Genomic DNA, 22,473 nt, shown 5'->3' on the forward strand with positions numbered 1-22,473 from the left:
AAGTTATTTTGTCTGTATTTATGTTTGTGCCCCATAAGCATGCCTGGTGCCATGGAGACCAGAAAAGAGTGTTGGATAGCCTAGAATTTGAGTTAGATGGTTGTGGGCCACCATGTGGGTTCAAGGAATCAAACCTGGGTCCTCTGAGATACCATCTAGTGTTCTTAAGCTCTGAGCCATCTCTCCAGACTGCTTTTGTGTTGGCTGTGGAGCATTTTTGTGCTGTGCTGGGAGTGAGGTGTCTGAAGTGGACTCTCTGAGTTGTTGCGTCTCTCTCTGCTCACCCTTTTTCTATTACGAGTTATAAAGAACAGCTGAGGAATCAGACATGAGACCAACTTCAAGTCAGCAGACATGTCTGAAGTAGGGACAGGCAGGATAGGGTCTGGCATCTATTTAGAAAACATTCAGTATACCCATACTTATTCCGTTACCTTGGCCAAACATGTCCTATCATTATGCAGGAAAAATGAGCACTTAAGAATCTAACCTGCATACATGGATGGCTGAGACAAAGTAACACACCATGCTATTACTTCCAGTAACCCATGAACTCCCAAACATTCTAAATCATGGGGTTGTAGAGAAGAGCCTTGTCTGTAACCAGAGGCAAGCACGTCTTTGCAAAGAACACAAACACAACAGTGTTGAAATATACAGTAGGAACATTTATTTTAACACGTCTAAAAGGTGTATTTCCATGCCTGATGATTTGATATAAAAATCAAACCCATCGTACTTTCCCATCAGTTTCTCTACATCAAGGGAAATCAGAAATTTGTACAACATGAATGTTTCTGAAACAAAAATTACAAATTAAATGATAACAAAAATCCACAAATCAACTGGACCCTAAATGAACTTCTAACGATTTCTTTCCTCCTTCCCCATCACCTAGAGCTTCTTTCTTCAGTCTCGTTCTGCTCCTTTTCCTTTCTTTGCTTGGCCATGAACTTCTGTTAAAAACAATTTTCAATACGAAACATTGATTAGATATTGTTTGATATGTGCAATCCTAAATGTATTTTGTTATTTGTAAGTTAAAGCCTTGTCTTAATTAACATTCACTCCTTTCCCTAACTGTTCTGATATTTGATGATGTCAGGCATTATGCTTGGAGCTTGGGGGTTTGGTAGTCGACAAAACAAATAATGCGTTTTTCCAAGTTCTCACACTATAAAGAAAAAAGTTATTACTCTAATGAAGGAACTGAAATCACTGTAGGTGGTAGTAATCACTCTCTAACAAGCAAGCAGTAGTGTGGGGTATAATCCAGTGTTAGAAGTCCTTGCTGAGCTCTTGCCTGTTCAATCCCTAGCACCACAAGATTAAAACAATAACAGAGAAACTATGTAAAGTCCATCTTTTTGTGGATATAGGACCAAATTTGCTTTCTTTTTTTTATTTGTGGTTTTGTGAGATGAATCTCTCTTTGTAGGCTTTCCTGGCTGTCCTGAACTCACTATGTAGAACAGGTTATATTCAAACTCACAGAGACCTGCTTGCTTTTGCCTGCCAAGTGCTAGAACTGAGGAGTGTGCCATCAGAGCTGGGTTTGGAGTTTGCTTTCTTAAGCAAAGGCCTTTCTTAGCAGCTAATATTTGAGTAGAGACCAAAAGATAGGAAAAAGTGGCTAAATAGAGGGTTTGGGAGGAGCACAGAAATAGTAATGGTATATTGGAAGCTGAGGTTTCAAGTACAAGGAAGAAAAAGAGTAACAAGATGGAGTTTAGAGACACGGAGAAGCAGGTCATGCAGTCTCACAGAGCCACAGGCAGTGTGGATATTATACCAAGTGCCATATGAAGCAGTTGCAAGATTTTAATTTTTTTTTTTTTTCCTAAGACAGGGTTCCCAGACTAGCCTGTAACTCTGTGCGTAGACCATTCTCAAACTCAAGAAATCCACCTGCCTCTGCCACTAGAGTGCTGCAATTAAAGATATATACCACCATATCTGGCCCCAGTTGCAAGACAGTAAATGGGGTGTGTGGGGGGGGGGAGGAAGAAGGCTATAACAGGTTAAAGTGTAAGAATAGTAAAGGTGTGAAGGAGTAGACTCAGAATTAAACAAAGCTGGGTAAAAACCTAGGCACAAGGTCTGTTACTAACTAGCTTGGTCTTACTAGTTCAATACACAGAATATATAAAACAACCGTAGTCATTGGGAGTCAGAGCCACTGTTTCAACTATGGCTAACAGTAACTCTCTACAACAGTACCTCCTCAAGCATATACAACAAAAAAGAGAGGTCTGTGAGTCAAGCAGTTTAGGAAACTAACATTGTTCTTCTGACTAGAAATTCAGAACTGTTAATATGCTATTATGGACAGGCATTTGCAACCAGACACCAAAATAAGCAGAGTCTGACATTTTAAAGGGGGGGTCCACAAAATACTAGTGGCTTACAAAGTCTGTTCTAGAGAACGCTATTGCTCTGGGAAGAGTAGGGCTAGGAGACCACAGCGACACACAGTGACACAGAAAAACAGGGATTTTGGAATTAATAGCAACGAACAGGGATAAATAAATACCTAAGTTCTCATAAAGGAAAAGAAATAAACACTTTGGGCAGATTAATTTTAGTGACAACACTTGAAGATTTTTATGTGTTACCTCTGTATTTTGTTTATGACGTGTGCTCTTGCAGTGATTTGCCATTGCTTTTTGATCTGAGTAGAAGAGAGAGCAAATTGGACAGAAAAATCCAGCCTTCGGAACAAGAAAGTCCAAATCTAAGAGACAGGAAGAAAGAGAATAATGCATCAATAGTGAGCCATTCACTTTCTCCAAATCTGGCAAGCACACTAAATATACAGTATAACACACACACACACACACACACACACACACACACACACACACAGAGAACACACCACTGCATACTTGGAATAGCAATAAAGTTACAGAACATGGATTTGTTTCATTTGAGGCCCCTGAAGACTGAAGCCAGCACTTGAAACTTTAGGTCAGGCACCACTCAGCTCTGTCCCCCAGCAGCACAAATCATATCTTTACTTAACAATATGCAATACATATTCCAGCCTCCAAAGAAGCCAGAATGCTAGCTACTGCACTGCAGACTGAGGAATCTGACAGCAGAAAACAAACAGAAACAGCCTGTTAACGTAGACGATAAAAGAGCAGCACAACGACGAGCTGCTAAGCAAGCGAAGGCCTCTTAACTCAGCATAGCGGCAGTGAGCCAAGCTTGCTCTTGGTTACGAGAGTTTCTGCTTGGAGAGGTATAACTCAGGGTTTACCACAGGAGCAAACAAAGTGAAACAGGAAGGCCTATCCTAGCCTTCAAGAATAAAAACATCTATGGCAGGTTAAAAGAAAACAAGCCCTAGATAAGTTATGTTCAGGAACGCCTAGCAAAGTTAACCCACTCACTTTTTATTTCATAGAATTTTTTTTTTTAAAAAACACAGTCATTTTTACCTCCAGCTACATCAGGTGTCACTGATTTGCTTGCAGAAGAGTCTTCAGTCTTCTTGCGTTTTTCATTAGGTTCTGAATTCTTTAATTCATCTTTTTCATCAACTAAAGTCATTAAAGAGTTCAAGAAAAACACGAAATTATTTAAAATAGATGGACAGACTTTGTGAAGTTAACATGGGATACTCCCTAATTTCCAGAACCAATTTAAAACATGGAACTACCTTTAGTTAATAATGATCCCTTGCTCTAAGAAGCAAATGAGTAAATGTAGATATATTCAATGAACTGAGAGGAAATAAGGCTAACGCCAATGAAAGATTTTATTGGTATATAGCTCCAGAAAGGATAAGGTGACAAAAGATCATAACTACTCTTAGTTATTTTAGAAAACACTAAGTTTTCTAAAAGAGTTTCATGGTAACATCTTAGTAATCTGCATATTATTATACTTCATCACAGTCCTCCTTTTAAGGAGACAAGTTCTGTAGGTTGCTAGCAAGAGTTGACTTGTATATTTCAGGTGCTGGTTTGAAGGAAAGTATGAGATTAGTGGAAATTAAGTCTGTCCTAGAGCCCTTCCTACCCAGAACCTTTGTCATATTTTATAGGATAGCAACTTTTAAAAGTCTTTTGAGGGTGCATACATCCTATTTCTTGACTTGATGGTTAAGCAACTCATTCTCTCTATGGTCTCTTTCTAGTTTCTTTACTAAAGTAATCTGCTCCAGCCACTCCTAAGGCACACTGCCTTAATAATGGATTTAATGGATTATAGTATTATATTGTATAAAAGCTATACAATAATTATGAGTAGACAAAAATAAATCATTTAACTGGGTGGCAAACGACTTTCTGAAGCTATCAGGTCTTCTGAGCAAGCTAGTCGAAACATAATTAGTCGAAATATAATTGTTAAATGGGCCATAAATAAATTACCCTTTCTGTATTATTCAGTTGAGAAGAGGCAATTTTAAGCAAGCTGATGTCAAAGATGACCTAACATAACAGAAATCTGACGAACAAAAAAACAAAAATTAAAAAATTCATGTTAGGAGCCACTGGTGAGATAGAACAATTAACTACGGCTTAAAATATGTAAAAATTTGTTACAAAAAAGAATTAGAAAAAAAAAATCAGTTTGGTCACGGGACATGATAAACAGTAACAAATGATGCAGAAAACTCAAGACTAAGTAAAAAAAAAAAGGAGAAATACTTAAAAAAAATATCTGATGAAGACAGGCATGGTGGTTCACACCTGTAATCCCAGTACTTGGGGAGGCAGAGGCAGGAGGATCTCTGTGCGTTTGAGGCCAGCCTGGCCTATAAATCAAGTCCAGTACAGGCAAGACTACACAGAGAAACCCTGTCTTGAAAAATAAAACAAAACCAAACAAAAACAACAACAAAAAAGGTTTGCACTGATGCAAATCTACTTATACTTGTAATTAAATAACATCCTAAAAAAAAAATTGAGCTGTATTTTATTTGTGAGGACTAGGTAAAACTCAAGTAGGCCATCAGAGATTAATTTTCTTTGGTAAGTAGAAAAGAAAGCAGTGAAGAAATGGTTAAGTAATGGAAAAGAAAATCACCACTGGTTAGCAAACAAAATAAACAGGGTTTTAATAGACTGGGACCAGTCAAGCAGGGTAGAAGGATCAGACTCCAAGAACCTTTCCTTAGATAAGAGGGTAAAGACAGCACTAACAAAGAAGATGGCAAAGAGATTATCTTTATATTAGAAGTTGATGCTTTTCTTTACCTTTTCTAATCAACAAACCCTTTGAAACCAGGAAATACACGTGTGTTTTACTGCCAATAACAGGAAGGATATTGTATACAATGACATATCGGATACAATGACAAGTACCTGTTATGTAACAGCATTTATGTCCCCTATTTGTATCAACTTAAATGTTACTAATGCTGTTCAGGTGTTCTGTTTACTTTGTTGGCTAGATGCCTGGAAGCAACCATAAGTAACAGACAGTTAATAAATTATTGTTCCCTGATGCTGCAGCATAGTCACAATAACTAATCTTGCAATTTGCACATTTTTTTTGTTCTAATGTGACTGTTTCAAAACCCCTCTAAATTATGAAGACAGAACTCTACAAGGATCTTATATGCCTGCCTGCTGCCTTTCTAGTTTCTTGCCTGATCTGTGAAACCTCTGTCATGATCTCGCGTCATGTGGTTTTCATCCCCACCCGAACAGCCCCTTTACCTCCTTCACTCATTTGGAAGGCCTCTTCGCCTTTTGCTGGTTCTGCCACTTTTTGTGAGGGTGGTGCTTTCCCAATTCTAACTCTCTTCATTGGCGTTTTAGCTTTAAAAAGAAAGCCTAATTTATTGCTCCATTAAAGTATTTAAATTGCTTTCAATTTAACATATTAAACTATCTAGTACTTCTAATCTTTGTTGCAAAAACTACCTAAAGCCAAGTGCTAGATTACAGGATGTGGCAAACTCAACTTACTCCCAAATAGATTTTAAAAAGCAGCTCAGTTAAAAATAATCTCCTATATTCCCATTTGTGTTCTGAGCAATTATTCCTTCCTATTCTTTTCACAGGCTGGCTTTACACTTTTCCCTGAATTTCTGCCAATCCAGTGACATATTTCTAATATTCCATTCTTTATTTGGTTAAAATTTTCAAGGCTTTCTTTTTCCCCCGAAACAAGGTTTTTCTGTATAACAGTCCTGGCTACCCTGAAACTTGCTTTGTAGACCAGGCTGGCCTCGAACTCACAGAGATCCACCTGCCTCTGCCTCCCGAGTGCTGGGATGAAAGGCACACAGCACCACTGCCCAGCTCACTCTTTTTTTAAACAAAGTAGACATTTACTAACACATTAAATAGTTTCATTTATAAACATCTAAGGAAACAAACGTTTAAATTCCTTCTCACAAAGGTGACTTCATTCTATAACATAGTATGTCTGCTGGGTTCAAAGTTTTCTTCATGGCAATTATTTTTTTTCTAACATCCAGAAAGCAAGTAAATTGCTCTATTATTCCATACCATCAAAATATTACACTCTGCCAGGTGTGGTGACTCTCACCTGAAATCTTGGCACCTGGGAAGCAAGATGTCCCAAGTTCAACTCTACTTTTGAGTTATAGGCCAACGTGGGTTGCATAGTCAGAATTAATCTCAAAAGACCAATGTCTGCCAGGTGTGGTTGTTCACACCTTTAATTCCAGTAGCAGGGAAGCAGAAGCAGAGATAAACTGATCTCTGTGAGTTCAAAGCTGCCTGCTCTACACATGGATGTCCAGGCCAGAAAGGGTTACACAGTGAGATCCTGTCTTTTTTAGGAAAAAGAAAGAGTTGAACAGTAGCTCGATGACTGTCCCCTGCTGGTTTGCTCTAAACCTAAGTTTAAGCCAGAAGGTGGGAGGCAGCGCACTGTGAGCGCTGCTCTGCCCATAGGTAACGCACAGTGTTCGTTGGAGCTCTACAGTGGCTGCTTCAGCTTGTCTCCTGCTTTGCCACCCTTTCTTGAGGCACAGCAACCTGTGCTCTGTAAACTAAGAGGAATGTGTGCAACTGTACTTGCCCCTGTGGAAAACGTGCGTGGTTATAACTGCTGGCTTACAGAACACCAACAGGATGGCATTACTCCTACCGTATCACCATGTTCACACTAGTTTTAAATGTAATCTCATGAAACAGAAAAATTGAACACTTTCAAGTATCTACCTGCCAAATGTCTTTCAATCATAGTTTTCAGATCTTCCTGTGTAACAGTCTCACTTCCTGGATCTACTTGGGAGAAAGATTCAAGTTTTGTCTTCTTTGGGTCCATAGCTCTCCTCTTCCTATTTCCTTTTTTAGCTGTATGGTGGTCAATTTTGCTTTGTGCGAGCTCAACTTTTGAATCATTGTCTCTATACTCTTCATCTCCAACTTCATCCACTGTAACAAAATTAAGTTCTTCTTTAAGGTTGTTAAATTCAGCCAGAGAGTCTTCATCCTCTTCAGTTACTTCATCCAAAGTCACTAAATGAAAATCACTGCTGTCATCCTGTATTTCATCTACAGTAACTAAAGTAGAAGGGTCTTCAGGCATCTGGGAAGACATGAATCCAATAGAATCCCTTACAGTAGTTCCTTCATCTCTTTTAGCATTCAAAGTAGCAAAAGTTATGTCCGCTGACTCTTCTACCTCACCGATTTCATCCACAGTTACCAAGCGTTCCTGCTGAAGATCTTGTTCTTCAGCCATGGACAGAACAGTAACATCTTTAGGTTCACTGTGGGAAATGCAATCATCTTGGTCAATTAGTTCATCTAAGGTAAGAAGTGAGTTAGAATTTTTAACCATTTCTTCCATATTGAGCTCTTCTTCATCAATGACTTCATCCACAGTGACTAGAGCTTGTGTGGCTGCATCTTCTTCTTCCCCAATTTCATCTAATGTTACAAAGGACAATTCTCCTTCAACACCGTGAGGGACAGAGGTTTTCTCTTTTTTCTTTTTTAAGTTAAGTTCGGGGGAGGGAGGAATTTTGAGAGCTTCTTTTCTTTTTCCTTTTAATGAATTCTGCTTGGCTTGGGAAGGATTTACTTCTTCTATGACTTCATCCACAGTAACAAATTCATCCAAATTAAATGTAAATAATGGTTCCTGTTGGAGAGTTAAGAATCAGTACTATGAACTATGACTGACCACTGGCTAGGCACTACTAGTCACAAAAAACTAATATGCACATCATCTGTGAGAAAGTCACTGTAGAGCCACCTCCTAAGACTAAAATAAAATTAATGTTATATTTTAAAAGGTTACAAAGTGGTAAGTGTAGCAAGATGGCTGAGTAGTTAAAAGTGCCTAGTACCAAGCCCAACAACCTGAGTTTGATACACCCAGGACTAATGGTATAAGAAGTGACTCATACAAATTGTCCCCTAATCTTCATGTATGTACAAGCACATATATTCAAGAATATGTATACACAGCACAAAAGTAGGTGACAAAATAATTTACACTTTAAAATTACATTTAAAGCACTTGTCAAAGCAATTCATACAAAGAATCTATGATCTCCTATGTTAAGTATCTAGCAAGTCTTTACTTACTAGACTCCTGAAAGTACCTCAAAAAATAGAAAGTAAACTATACCAGTTAATTTATCTAGATCTTAAACTTAAACAAAACTAAGAACTTTATATTGATAAAAGTATCTGAAAAGATTACTAAGACTTCAGAGGCAATATAAGTGTATTTGAAAACAATATTTTAGAACTGGTACCATAGTAAAGAAATTCCCAGTAGGTTTCTGCATCTAGTATGCTGTCAACGACTCAATGCTAGTATACATAGTAATAAAACTATTTAGTCTACCTCAGCGACAACAGCAAAGAACAAAACAGGATAGAACCCAAGCATTTCATTCCTATCCCACGCCCTAACCCTTTCACTCTCTTAAGACTCATGTTAACTATGAAAAAGTGAGTGCAAGTGCACAAGATAGGTGGGTGCTGCTAGGGAAGGATGGATAGAGAGAACGTGAATGTTCTCACTTTACCTCTTTCAATTTGGAACTTCTACCAGTAGTACTTTTAGAATTCTTAGTGTTCTGCAAAGCCAATGCCTAAAAATATTAAGAAATACAGAAAGAAAGAATTTATACCCAGAATTTATACTTAAAGAAAAAACTTAATCAGAAAATATCTAAATATGGTCAAGTATGCAAATACTTAACAAACATACAAAACTAAGTCAATAATCATTTAATGGTATATGCAGTCTCTAAAAGTTATAGCTAAATTCAGTTTCCAAAACCTTTTTTCCTTTTGCCCACAACATCTAAGTTTACACAGTTAGTGAACTGATAAATGAAGTTTTAATTTCAAAGGAGCAAGAATGCCAAATCATCACCCTGCGAACCACTAGAGACCCTTCCTTTCAATCACAGTTATATTTCTGACTACATTTCAATCCGGCTACATTTGTGGCCAAGGAACACTTTCCAAGTGTGAGCGCAAATGGGAACTTTGAGCTCGGTACTCCAAACGTCTCCCTGCTTCAATCAATGGAACTGTTTCAGAAAGGGAAGAGGGAGCTTGGGGCTAGAGTGAAGAGATGAAAGCACAAGCCAGAACTATCCTTCCCACTTCATAGCTACAGCAGCAGAGCTATGCACTTCAAAGACAGACCGAGCCATTCTTCTACTCTCCTCACCTTATTGTTGCTGTCATCCCGTTTCATGACGGAAGGTTTAGTCTCTGTTTCCTGAGACTGTTTTGTTACGTCCTTGTAATCCTTGAACTGAGGAGCTGAGATCCTCCCACTGCATCCTCTGTTCACACCACTCTGACTGGGTTTGGACTTACTGTTGCTTTCTGCCAAACCTGATCTGGTATTTTTAAGCAGACCAAATTCCTTGGCTGAAATTTTCTTTTCAGCATTTATTTGGTCTCTAAGCACAGGTTTTGGAAAAATGTTCTGACTTTCAGTTTTTGAAGCTGTACTTTTTGCTTTAGGAGAAGAGACCACAGCAGCCTTGATGCTTGACTTACTACATACATTCAACACAGTCAGCACACTAGTTTTACCAGTTTCCTCAGGCTTACTGGTCTGACCCACTCCTTTAGTGGGGTCTGCCTTCATTACAGCACTTTCTACTGGCTTTTCTCTTATTGCTGTTATAATCTTCTCTAATTTTTCTGCAAATGTGTTAGCTTCTGCATATGTCTCAGCCTTCTCTGTTTTCACTTGTAAATCCACTCTGGATTCTTTAGTATTAAATTGATTTTCCTCCTTGTCATCCCCACTACATTTTTCAGGAATATTCTTTTTTCCCACAACCTTTGCATCCGCAATGTAACTTCCTGGTACTTGGGTCACAACATGAGCAGATGGCAGTACTTCTGAAATAGTTTCATGTCTGTCCACTTCACCTATGCCTTCAACCATAGGCTGTGCAATTCCAGAAAATGAATCTTCTGCTTCAGACGGAGACTCTTTTAGAATTCCCTTGATCTTCCTTTCTTCTAGGAAGACGCTGTCAGATGCTGACAACTCTCTTTCAGGGTTTGTGACTTCCACCTCTTCCTTCTCAAAGTCAACGGTGTACATCTGCTGGTTTAAAGCAGACTCCTCTATGTTTTCGCTGAATGACTCAATATTGGCTGGAGTGGACGCTACAAGAGGGATTTCTATGCTGACCTCTGCTCCTTGATCTTTAAGGTCCAGTGTTTCAATTGCACAGTCAGATTCATACAACACTTGTTTGGTTTCTTCCTTACCAAGGTCTTCCTGCTGCACTGAAGTTTCTGTTCCAATACTGGAAGTGGTTTCTTCTTCAACCTCACTAGGTTTAACAGAGGGACTATCAGCTGCTGTTTGTACCTCACTTTCATCAACAGGACTGTTTTTCAAGTCAGGGCTAAAAGTACTTAAAAACAAACAAAAAGAACACAAAACAAACAAAAATCAAACTATGATGAGAATTCAATCATTGTAAATAATCTTGTTGATGCCAACTGCAAAGGTTTGCTGATGTACAAATGCTAAGCACTGGGAAATCCAGCCAATCAGCATTAAAATGGCTAATGTGTTTTCTGATGGAAATATACAAGGTGAAAGAGCTAAAATCCTCTATCTTTTAATTCAAAGGAAACAATAGCACAACTAGGATTGTTGGTAGCTTCCTGTTACTTGTGTAAGTTAACAAATTTTCACTCCTGTTTCAAGTTTGTACATGAAAATGACGAACGAAAATCTGATACATCTCAAATTATTCTTAGACACTTTACTCACGACACAGGTAACTAAACAAAGTGTGTACAGTCTTTAATAAAGTTAGTGATCCATACATGGAAACTTACATACAAGTTCACGTACAAGTGAACTTCCATAAATAAGAAAGTGAAATTGCCATGGGGGAAATGCCACCTAGCCACTTTACTTCCTTTTAGGATGCAAAAGACCTACATTTAATTTTCTAAAAAATGTATTTTTGAATAGTAACATTTAAAAGCAGCACCTATGTAGCTTTTGGAGAATTAAAATTATAAGTAAAACTGCTAGACCCACCTTAACATGACCATACAAGCTTACTACAAACAAACCGCTTACTCAGTTGTCATATAATATTTCAATTATCCAGAAGAAATAGAAAAATACATAGCCAAGTGTATGTAGTTATTTTGTCACTGTGGTCTCCCCAAATCCACAATAAGCAAACATGTATAATTTTCTAATTCTACATCTTTCACTGAAACAAAACCAGAGTAAACTGTTTTAAGTTAACATTCTACACTGCAAGTTGATGGGGAGAAATGGAGTTTTTCAGGGCCATGTCTAACGAAGATCTTCATGGAATTGTTAGAAGCAGTGGGTTAGAGAAAGGGATCACACCACATCGGCACCTCAGTACAGTCTTAGCTTTTTGTTCGAAGGAGGCAGACTAAGTTGTCGTCTTTGACATGCTTCTCAGAGAATGGCCTCATATGCTGCAGTTCACAACACTAAACAATACCTGACTCTGTCCTGAGATGTTACTTTTATTCCAGAGATTTGGAAAGGTGCGATCTGCCCCAGGAGGGTCTAGTCATTTCATTAATTAAACTGGTTCTCCCAGAAGAAGAACTGTTAAGTTTATAAACAATAAATATGCTGTTCCCGTGAAACATGAGGAGTGAAAGATGAACTAGAGACCATAGATCTAAATAACAACATACTCTAATTTCTGGGTAAGCTGCTTAGCATATTCACGTTTCCGTCTGAAAGTACTAATATTGATACCACGATGCTACCTATCAAGGTGTTCCAGATCCGTGGAACTAAAGTAGACTCTGTGGCCAAACACAAATATGACAAAGAAATGATGACATTCATAGTTACATGAATATTCCTCACAATACAAAACTTTTGAAATTATAAGATTCAAATATGTAATAAAAAACACCCAAACTCCTGCCTCATTAGTGAGCTATATAATATTCCTAATGATTTATAAACTCAACTATATAGAAACATGAGTCTGAACAAACAGGAGATTTTTAAATCTCAGCTGAAAGATAAAGCAAGACTTTCTCCATTACCATATTAAAAATGCATAAACAGTTTATTATCATTTATACAAAGAGTAACTATGCAGTTCCACATATGAAACAACATAGGTCTAAAAAGATAATTCCATATTTTGTGCAGTCACTTTAAAGTTTATTTTTATTTGTGTATTTGTATTTATTTTTGTATTTGTGTGTTTGAGAGAGGGAGACAAAGAGAAAGAAAGAGAGCCTATCTAAGTTTTTGTGTACTACGTGAGTGCAGGAGTCCTTGGAAGCCAGCGGAAGGCATTGGTCCCCTGGAGCTGGAACTGCTGGCAGTTGTAAGCCTCCATGTATGGGTGCTGAAAATCAAACAGGGGTTCTCGGAGAGATCAGTACCTTAACTTCTGAACTATCTCTCCAGACTCACTGTGTAGTAATCTTTAAAAATTACAGTGTTTTCTTCACAGAAATTGTTTTAACAAAAATGAGTATTTGTTTATTGGCTACAATGAAGGAAAGTTTCGATGTTGATCTATTTAATTTGGAATGCCAGTAAAATGTCAAGTAATTAACATTAATAATAGTTAAAAAAAAAAAGGCAAACAGGTCTCTTTGTTTTTCTTTTTATGACATCAAAGGAAAACAGTCCCATTCTGAGGAACAACGCAGAAACAATCCCAGAAAGGCATCAGTACACAGGCGTCCTATCCCCTGGCCCGACCAATTCAGAATTTTCTAAACATGCATATAATAAAGGGTAGGAACGAGGATAAAACACGACATCATAAAGCTCACATCCCAGAATGAGGTTTAACAATAGAGAAAATTCATGTTTATTTCAGAGTTCTACCAGGTATTTCCCAATATTAACTGATAAGGGAAATTTCATCTAAAACCCTTAATCAAATAACACATAAACAGGATAATAGGTATGGTGAGGATAAGTCAAAGATAATGTAAGTTATTACTAAACTATGAATGTAAAATTTCCTCTAAGCAATCTATGATTAGAATTTTCATTAATTAGAAATAAAAGAATCATACTTTAAGAAGAACTGGTAACCACACTTACTTTAAAAAAAACCTCAACAATTTAAAATAAGTAACAACAGCATCTTCTAGGTGTAAATTTACACCACAAGTAATGTTAAGTACTCTGGCTATATCCCACACTTTTAAATGCACGTTTCATCTTTGTAATACAACTCATGAGAAAAAAAACAAAAAACAAAAAAACAGAACTCGGAAGTGGTTTTAAAAATCAATAAATCAATTTAACAAGACTAGAAACTATCTGTAAACACACTTTTCAGTTTTTAAAAAGAAGCAAAACAAACAAAATAGACAACACACTGTTTCTGCTAAAAAACAAGCTTTTTGCAGATTTTGTTAAAGCCTTACAAAACAGAATACACAAAAATGTATTTTAGGGGAAATTTATTTCTTGCTATCTACAGAGCAAAAAAAAAAAAAAAAAAAAAAAAAAAAGGCCGTCCATACCACCACACGTGGCACTATTATTTATTAAGCTTTCTGTGGACTTGCACCGTTCGAGCATAAACTTTCAAAAAGTATGTGCTGACATACACAGCAAACCAGAAATGCTGCTTACGAGTTACCAATGTATTTTAATACGCTCATGATCAGTTTAACAAACTAGAATACTCTGATTTTGTAAATAGGCAGTAAATGAGAAGAAAATCTATAAGACATTGTTTATAAAAGCATCAAATACATACTTTTGTATTTTGAATTATCTATTTCAAAGCAATTGTACAAGATTTTAAAACAGACTAACAAACAGCAGTAATCCAAAGTGAACACCATGGGTGAAACAAATATTTGAGTCAACAGATTGAAGAGACTCTGAAAACCACGCTTCATTAGTGAGCACAGAACAGTACTTCCTTTATTTTGTTTTGACAGATAGCCCCAATCCATACTTCAAATATTCTAAATCTGTACCAACTCTTAAAAAATACATTGAAAAATTCTATTTTTGGACCAGACATTGTGGCACACACCTGTAATCCCAGCACTTGGGAGGTAGAAGCAGGCGGATCTCTGTGAATTCAAGGCCAGCCTGGTCAACAAAGTGAGTCCAGGCCAGCCAAGGCTACACAGAGAAACCCTGTCTCGAAAAACCAAAAGAAAAAAAAATAGAAATTGTATTTTTATTTTAAGCTAATAAAATTTTAAGATTAAAAATATGAAACTGTATTTAACTATCCTGGAACACAACAATCTAGTGAAGAGCATGTCACACCAATCGAGGCTTAAAATGCTCCAGGGTGTTTACCGAGCATAAAAATTCACCACTTTTATAGTCAATTCCAATGGTTTATATACAGTTTCTCTGAACAGTCAATAGACACCTGAATGAGATTAAATATGGCCACCAACCAAAGCAATCCCTAGGGCCAAAAAGAAATCAGAAGTAAAGGGACAACAAGCTTACACACGGAAAAAGAACAAGGCACATGAGAACAATTACTGTACCACACAGAAACGCCTAAACAACACACAAGAATGAAAGGAAACAACGTAGAGCAGCATACCTTTCTCCTCCTAGCCCTGGCTCGCTCTCCATTTGACCCTGCAACACAATTCACATTTTATTAGAGGTGTTCTAGTGGATTTTCAGCACTGAGTGCACTCACTCAGTACTTGCAGGTAAAATGGAGAGAGTAGAAAGTGAGCTGCCTTAAAAACAAAGAGTTAGTTTTTTTGAATTCACATAACTTATATTCTAGAACTTTTTTCTCATTAAAACCCGCTGCTGGGCTACACAGAATAAGTCAAATTACCAATGTATGAGATATTGATAGACATGAGAAACTTTTGTAAATTTTAAAAGCCTAAAAACAGTATCTTTTACTTAGAATAGAGCCAATAAACATGACATAAACATTTTCCTTGCAGATGTGCTTTTAAAGATTCGTATTTATAAGGGAAACATTTTCACCCAGTGGAGCACGGTGCAGCAGGCCTTAATCCTAGCTACTCGGACCCCTTGAAATCAGGAACTCAGTACTAGCCAGGACAACTAAACAAAAATCTTCAAAACAAAATAAACACCTCTACTTAAACATCTACAAGGGGGGCTGGAAAGATGGCTAAATTAGTAAAGTGCTCGTCATGCAAGCACAAGGATGTGAGTTCGGACTCCCTGAATCCATTTTAAAACATTATGAGCACTGCCATGCTCATAACCTCACTGCTGGGGCTAGAGAGAGTAGGCCTCCTGGGTGTTGCTGGCAGCCAGTCTAACTTAAACAGTGAGCGCTAGCTCAGTGACACAACCTGTGTCAAAGAGAAAGTGGAGAAGCAACACACCCAACATCTACCTCTGGTGTCTACACAGATAGACACACAAATACAAACACACAAACATACACACATATATGTTCTGTAGCAATAATCCTTTTAAATATTATCTGAGGGGCTGGAGAGATGGCTCAGAGGTTAAGAGCACTGGCTGCTCTTCCCAAAGGTCCTGAGTTCAATTCCCAGCAACTACATAGTGGCTCACAACCATCTAAAATGAGATCTGGTGCCCTCTATTGGCCTGCAAACTCAAATGCAGGCAGAACACTGTATAAATAATAAATAAATCTTTAAAATATTGTCTGAAACACCCCCCGCAATGTAATAGAGCATCAAAATGAAGAACTCAATGGGTCATTTAAAAAGTTAAAGCTATTATTACTATTTTTTTAAAGGACAGGATTGTGAAGATTGTGGGGACTGTAGGAAGGTAGGAATCAATCTGGAGGAGTTAAAGAGAAACAAAGTAAATGTGATCAAAACACTTTAAATTCTCAAAGGATTAATAACATTGTTAAAAACAATAGCTTTTAGGTAAAAAACAAAACAAAACAAAAAAACTTGAATGATTTTCAAACTAGGTTCTAGCCAGGCACTGTGGCATACTTCTGTAATCCCAGCACCTGGGGAGGCAGGTGGGTATCTGTGAGCTTGAGGCCAGCCTGGTCTACAAAGTGAGTCCAGGACAGCCAAGGCTACACAGAGAAATCCTGCCTACAAAACAAAACAAAAAAACCCTTCTTTAAATTTTTTATGTGTTTTGTATACATGTGAGTGGAGGTAAGAGAACAATAAGACAGAAAAACAATTTGCATGGGAATGCATCCCAGGAATTAAACTCAGGTGGTTAGGCTTGGAGGTAAAGTGCCTTTACTGAGCTAGCTTGCCTATCTGTATAAAAATATTTTACATGTGTATATTCATACAGCTTGCCTTCCTATCTCCTTCAAGTCTTACAAGAGACTCTTCTGCAGGGAGTTATAACTTAGCATTTTACTATACATAATTCTCTATTTGTGTCTATCTCTCTCTCTCTCTCTTTTTTTTTTTCTAAGACAGGGTTTCTTTGTACAGCCTTGACTGTCCTGGACTTGCTTTGAAGACCAGGCTGGCCTCAAACTCACAGAGATCCACCTGCCTCTGCCTCCCTGAGTGCTAGGATCACAGGCCCTCACCACCATGCCCGGCTTGTGAGGAACTGGGTGGGCTGAGGCACGGTTTCACATAGCCCAGGTTTCGTGAACTCTTCCCTCAGGAGTATTGGAACTACAAGCATGTGTCATCATATCTGACTTTGTAATTCTTTGTATATTGATTTGTCTTCACAACATTTTTTACCATCTGGTATTTTAGTGCTTGGTGTAGTAAACACACATACACATATATGTATATACATATCTTTCCTCAGTTATCTTTCAAGAATTTTGAAAGATAAGAAAAAAGCACAGATACCAAACATAAGGTCCTATTACTTACCGCTGCTACTGAAACACAACAGAACTATTAGAAAAACACAAATCTGATGTATTTATTGCTTTTCTATATGTATTCTACTGTACAACTATGTAAATCAAGAACATGTAAAAGTTGCTTTCTTATACAATAAAAAACATTTTTTTCCTTCCAGAAAGCAACAATGGATCAAAATCAGCACCTATTTCTCGGTATAATCACAGTGGTCTCTCTCTCCTTTTTTGTTTGTGTTTTTTCGAGACAGGGTTTCTCTGTGTAGCACTGGTTTTCCTGGAACTCACTCTGTAGACTAGGCTGGCCTCGAATTCAGAGATCTGCCTGCCTCTGCCTCTTGAGTGCTGGGATTAAAGGCGTGCCCCATCACTGCCTGGCTTATTCCAGGTCTCTTTACATGTCAGTATCCAAATGTTGTTACAAATTTCAAAATTACCAACTTATATCATGTACTCTGTTCCCATAATCATCAAAACTGTAAGATACTCAAACAAGTTTTAAATAATCAATATAAAGAAAAATCTAAATTCAGAAGTTTGACTACTACATGATCCTGAGATTACATTCATAAGGTTTCTGAAGTTTTCTGAGAAAATGTCCTTTGTTTTCTGACTTTTTTTCTGACTTTCTTTTTAATATTTTAGATGGATGAGTGTTTTGCCTGAATGTATGTGACTGTACCATGTGTGTGCCTAGGGTCCTAATGGAAGTCAAAGGGGGCACTAGATCCTTGGACACTTGAATACAGATTGGCTGTGGGCCACAACATGGGATATCAAACCTGGGTCCTCTGCAAAGAGCCAGTGCACTTAACTACTCAACTATTTCTACAGATCCAGCTTCTGACCTTCTAATATAATAAAAGTTGATTTAAAGCAAACAAAAAACCCACTTACCTCTGAGAGCATCTTTGGAGATAATGTGCAGGTCAACACATGGTCACCTATATTTTGTGGATTTTGTTTCAGAAAACTGTACATTGACAGAGCTGATTCGGGACTTTCTAATTGAAGAATCACCTTCAGAAAATATTTTTAAGTAGAATTAGGATGTTATCTAGCAAATTCCACTTTTTAGAATATACCCAGAAGAACTGAAACCAAAGACCCAAACATTTATTTACTCACTTACATTTCAAGAAATATTAGACACAAAAGTGTCTACTAACTGATGAATAGATTTTAAAAACATAGTCTAAGCACATAATAGAATGCTGTTTAGCCTTTAAAAAAAAAAGCAATTCTGATATGTGCTATATCAATGAGTTTAGAGCATATGCCAACTGAAATAAGCTAATCACAAAACTGTAAATACAATTCAAGGGAGGACAGGTGAGGCGTTGGGAAGTTATTCTTTAGGATACAAGAAGTGTCAGTCTGAGAAAATAGAAGAAGCTAAGAAATTGGATGGTGGTGACAGCTGCACGTGGTGGGACAGTCGCACAAAGCAAATGTGCTTAATGCAACTGGGCTGACCCCAAGGTTAAAGTGATAAATTCTAATTTAAGGATACATTACAGATGGTAGGTGAAACAAAAATATTTTAAATTCTCCCTTTCTTTAAAACAGAGGAGTAATGTGTAAGGGATGGGGAGATGGCTCAGGAGTTACTGTTCTCCCAGTACCCAGAGAACTCAGAAGACCTGAGTTCAGTTCCCAGTACCCGGACTGGGTAGCTCATAACTTTCTATAACTCCAGTTCCAGGGGATCCAATACACTTTTCTCTCCTCTAGTACACACAACACATACAAATCCACAAAAAATTAGAACACGGGGCTGGAGAGATGGCTCAGAGGTTAAGAGCAATGGCTGTTCTTCCCAAGGTCCAGCAACCACATGGTGGCTCACAACCATCTATAATGAGAACTGGTGCCCTCTCCTGGCCTGCAGGCAGAATGCTGCATAAATAATAAATAAAGAAATCTTCCAAAATAAAAAAAACTTAAACACATAATACACCAAATCCCCAAACAACCAACCAAAACAGAAAAACCATATAAACAAAAACCCAAAAAGACTTGCTGTGCCAAGTGTCTAAAGTTTAAACTGCTTATGTGCCACCTGTGCCCTGCCTTCCCACTCTATGCCACACCTTGTGTAGAGTACCAGACAGGCAGGCTCTATTTATCAGTTCAAAATATACTGAGGAAAATCAGTAGCTGGCTGTTGCTTAATTACATACACTTAAGAGACATACTTGTAATATACTTATAAAATGAATTACTATTACTTTGTAATAAGAAAGTAACTGTAATGAAAAGCACTGCCCTTTAAGGTAATATACTTCTGACAAAAGTCTAATTTTTTCAACTAGGCGTAGTAGTGTTATCTGCCACCCCAGAAACTCAGTAGGCAGAAGCAATAATGTATAAAGTTATGATCAGCACGGGCTGCACAAGAGAATCCTGTCTCTATCAAAGAAGACAAATTTTAATAGACATATATCAGAAGTACATAAAGAAGGAAAATAAACACATCAACAATTTTGGTTTGTAATTTTAAGTAGAGAAGCCAAATCATGAAATAAAGATGACAGCTCTAAAACTGTGTTTTACAGTCAGAAGGATATACATGTTAACCTGTATTTTTTTTTGAGTTTTGAGACACTGCAGAAATACACACACACACACACACACCATGCCCTTCATTTTATAAGGGTAAAGAGCTTTGCCATAGTCACATAATTTACGCATGGAACCTTTCCAGCTCTATAGACTACACTACTTTGTTCTCTCTGTGAATCTTATTTCCCCTTAAAAACTAAAAAGAGATTTTTTTTAAATTAAATCACAGTCTGAAAGAAGTTGTCCTAATCTGTTATACTTCCACTTAATGGTTGAGGAGTGTTTATAGATGCTTCAATTCAAAAGTCAAGTTAGAAGCTCCAGATGGTAAACAGACAGGGTTTAGTTACCTTGTTTTTGTTACTCATGAACATATAGCGATCCACTTTTCCAAACTGATGTCCAACACAAAGCACACACTGAAGTCCGTCTTCAGGTAAATTGTCAACATGTACCAATTGGTTATAAATTTTATCAATATTTGCCTATATTTTGTTGGGATAATGTAGAAAACAAAAATAGATAAGCATCAAACTTCAGTAAATCATTGATTAGCTGTAATTTAACATTATAGAGGCAAGGCGATGGTTTTTTTCAAGAATAAGAAAATGACTATGTGGGAGAAAATAGTTGTCTTCTCATCACCAGTTTGGGAACTGAACCCAGTCTCATGTGTCCTAGAAAAAGCCCCTCATCTTTGAGCCAACCCTCAAGTTCAATAGTAAGATCTTAATTTTACAGCTAAGCAATGAATAAAACAATATCATAAAACAGGTTCTGTATTTCTTCTATGTTATTCTCAGCTGGAACATCACCTATATGGCTACTAATTATGCCTTTAAGTGTATAAAATATTCATTCATATCAAAGACTATGTGACACTTTTCATTTTTACCAAGAAAAGCTGTGTAATATCTCAGTCAACTCAGTATTCAAATTGCTACTGGGGTTTTCTTTAATTCTTAGGCAGAAAAAAATAAAACAAATATTTTAATTAAGCCAGTACACAAAATCATTTAAAATGTGAAACTCACCTCTGGGTTACTTTCTCGAATCAAAGTTGTAAAGAGAGCTTCCTATAAAGCCAAAAATTCAAAAGTAAAAGGTAAAAGCTCTGTCTCATTCATATACTAATACTCAGTCATGATTTGATATACAATGGCCTACACAGTTATGGATAACCCAGTATTTCATAAAATGAGGTACCTGATAGATTTTAAAGTTACTCTAAAAAATGATTCTTAAACTTTTTCTCTTTGATACTACCAACATGTGTAACAATTCCATCAATGCTAGCAAGTTAGGATGACTCTCAGAAGGTTTCTCAAATTTGCATTTCTCCCAGCCTCTATGAATTTCTATCTCCTTTTAGGTCATACAGATACTGAAATGTTTTTGCATCAGTTGATGTTGTATTTGAACAGATCTGAATCGCATGTGAGTCTCATGGCTTTGTGGTCAAAGTACTTAAAGGAAGCAAAACTGGCAGTAGCATAAAGAGCTATTCTATTACTTTAGCAGCTTTAAGAGATTAAACAATGAGGAACAGGGAACAAGCTTCATATGATTAAAACAGAGAAGGTTTACTGAATGACTAAGTGTGACAAATGAGGAAAAAAAAATTAAAGACAATCAACCATATTCTGTTTTGACTGTCAGCCAGAGAGCAGCAGCTAAAAAAGACCTTTTTAAAAACAGGATTCCCTCCCAAAGAGTGGGCTGAGTGGTCACTAAAAGGAGAGGAGACTTTTGTAGTCTAAAAACAGTATGTGACCCAAAAGAGAAAACTAAATAAGAAAAAATAATAAATTTGGGTCTTAATAACCTAATAGGATCTAGGAAAAATGATGAAATAAGTCTTATTTACCTCATCTTTTATGTCCATATCCTCAGGAGCTATAGTTATGGAGAGCTGATTTCCATCCATGTATATTGGGAAGCAGGTGTAAAATTTTACCATAGATTCTGCAGATTTTTTGTTTATTTCTATATATGCCTTTAAAAATAAAAATGAAAACAAAAAGGGAAAAAAATTAATTCTTCCTGAAAAGACTTCACTCTTCAGAGTCAAATGACTTTAAAAACTTAAAGACTTTAAGACTAACATAATAGTAAGAGGAAGAAAGTGAACTGATAGGCATATTAAAGGGAGAACCAAAACACATTCTAAAACTAACACTGAAAAAGTTCTGTATATTTTTGATAAATATTATGTTACTTCTGATAAATATTATTTATCTTATTCTTACCTCATTCTGGACCTAAGCTGGTCTTGTCTCCTCTGCCTTGAGGCAGTAGAATTACAATCAGGCACTAATTTGTCTTATTTATTGGACCAGAATTTACTTAGCATTAGAAACATTTATTTATTTGATGTAAGGCATTTAAATTAAGATCTTCCTTAGATTTAAATAATTTGTCATTCTTCGGTATAATGGTATTTCCATTTACTCTGCCTGAACATTATCCAGTGAGTCCTTTATCCAATAGTCACTTAATGACAATTTGTTACCAGTTTGTCCAATGTAGCACCTGTATTCAAGTTTGTATCATGTATTCATTTTATATCATGGCCACAAAGTACAAAGTACAGTGCTACTAGCAATTTTAAGTGCTTCCTGTAAGTGAAAAGGCAAAAGTAATCAGCAGAACAGATTGGGAGG

At 37.0% G+C, this 22,473-nt stretch overlaps 1 protein-coding gene across 10 annotated transcripts in view; it reads right to left on the reverse strand.

Annotated features, from left to right (window-relative positions):
- Window positions 1–647: 647 nt before the first annotated feature.
- Znf638 (zinc finger protein 638) overlaps window positions 648–22,473 on the reverse strand; it is a 118,114-nt gene continuing 96,288 nt past the window's right edge. For 8 of the 10 annotated variants that reach the window (XM_060383447.1, XM_060383450.1, XM_060383452.1 and 5 more), the window contains 12 exons: window positions 21,678–21,806; window positions 20,845–20,886; window positions 20,161–20,295; window positions 18,143–18,265; window positions 15,011–15,048; window positions 9,634–10,849; window positions 8,978–9,043; window positions 7,152–8,079; window positions 5,673–5,774; window positions 3,444–3,545; window positions 2,616–2,734; window positions 648–956 (listed from right to left, as the gene is read on the reverse strand). In XM_060383447.1, the coding sequence (XP_060239430.1) occupies window positions 891–956; window positions 2,616–2,734; window positions 3,444–3,545; window positions 5,673–5,774; window positions 7,152–8,079; window positions 8,978–9,043; window positions 9,634–10,849; window positions 15,011–15,048; window positions 18,143–18,265; window positions 20,161–20,295; window positions 20,845–20,886; window positions 21,678–21,806 (3,066 nt within the window). In that variant the 3' untranslated portion in view covers window positions 648–890. The remainder of the gene's footprint in view (window positions 957–2,615; window positions 2,735–3,443; window positions 3,546–5,672; window positions 5,775–7,151; window positions 8,080–8,977; window positions 9,044–9,633; window positions 10,850–15,010; window positions 15,049–18,142; window positions 18,266–20,160; window positions 20,296–20,844; window positions 20,887–21,677; window positions 21,807–22,473) is intronic. The other 2 variants (XM_060383454.1, XM_060383449.1) reach the window with 1 other exon arrangement.

This window comes from Meriones unguiculatus, chromosome 5, assembly GCF_030254825.1.
Source record: "Meriones unguiculatus strain TT.TT164.6M chromosome 5, Bangor_MerUng_6.1, whole genome shotgun sequence".
In the NCBI taxonomy this organism is placed as follows: Eukaryota; Metazoa; Chordata; class Mammalia; order Rodentia; family Muridae; genus Meriones; species Meriones unguiculatus.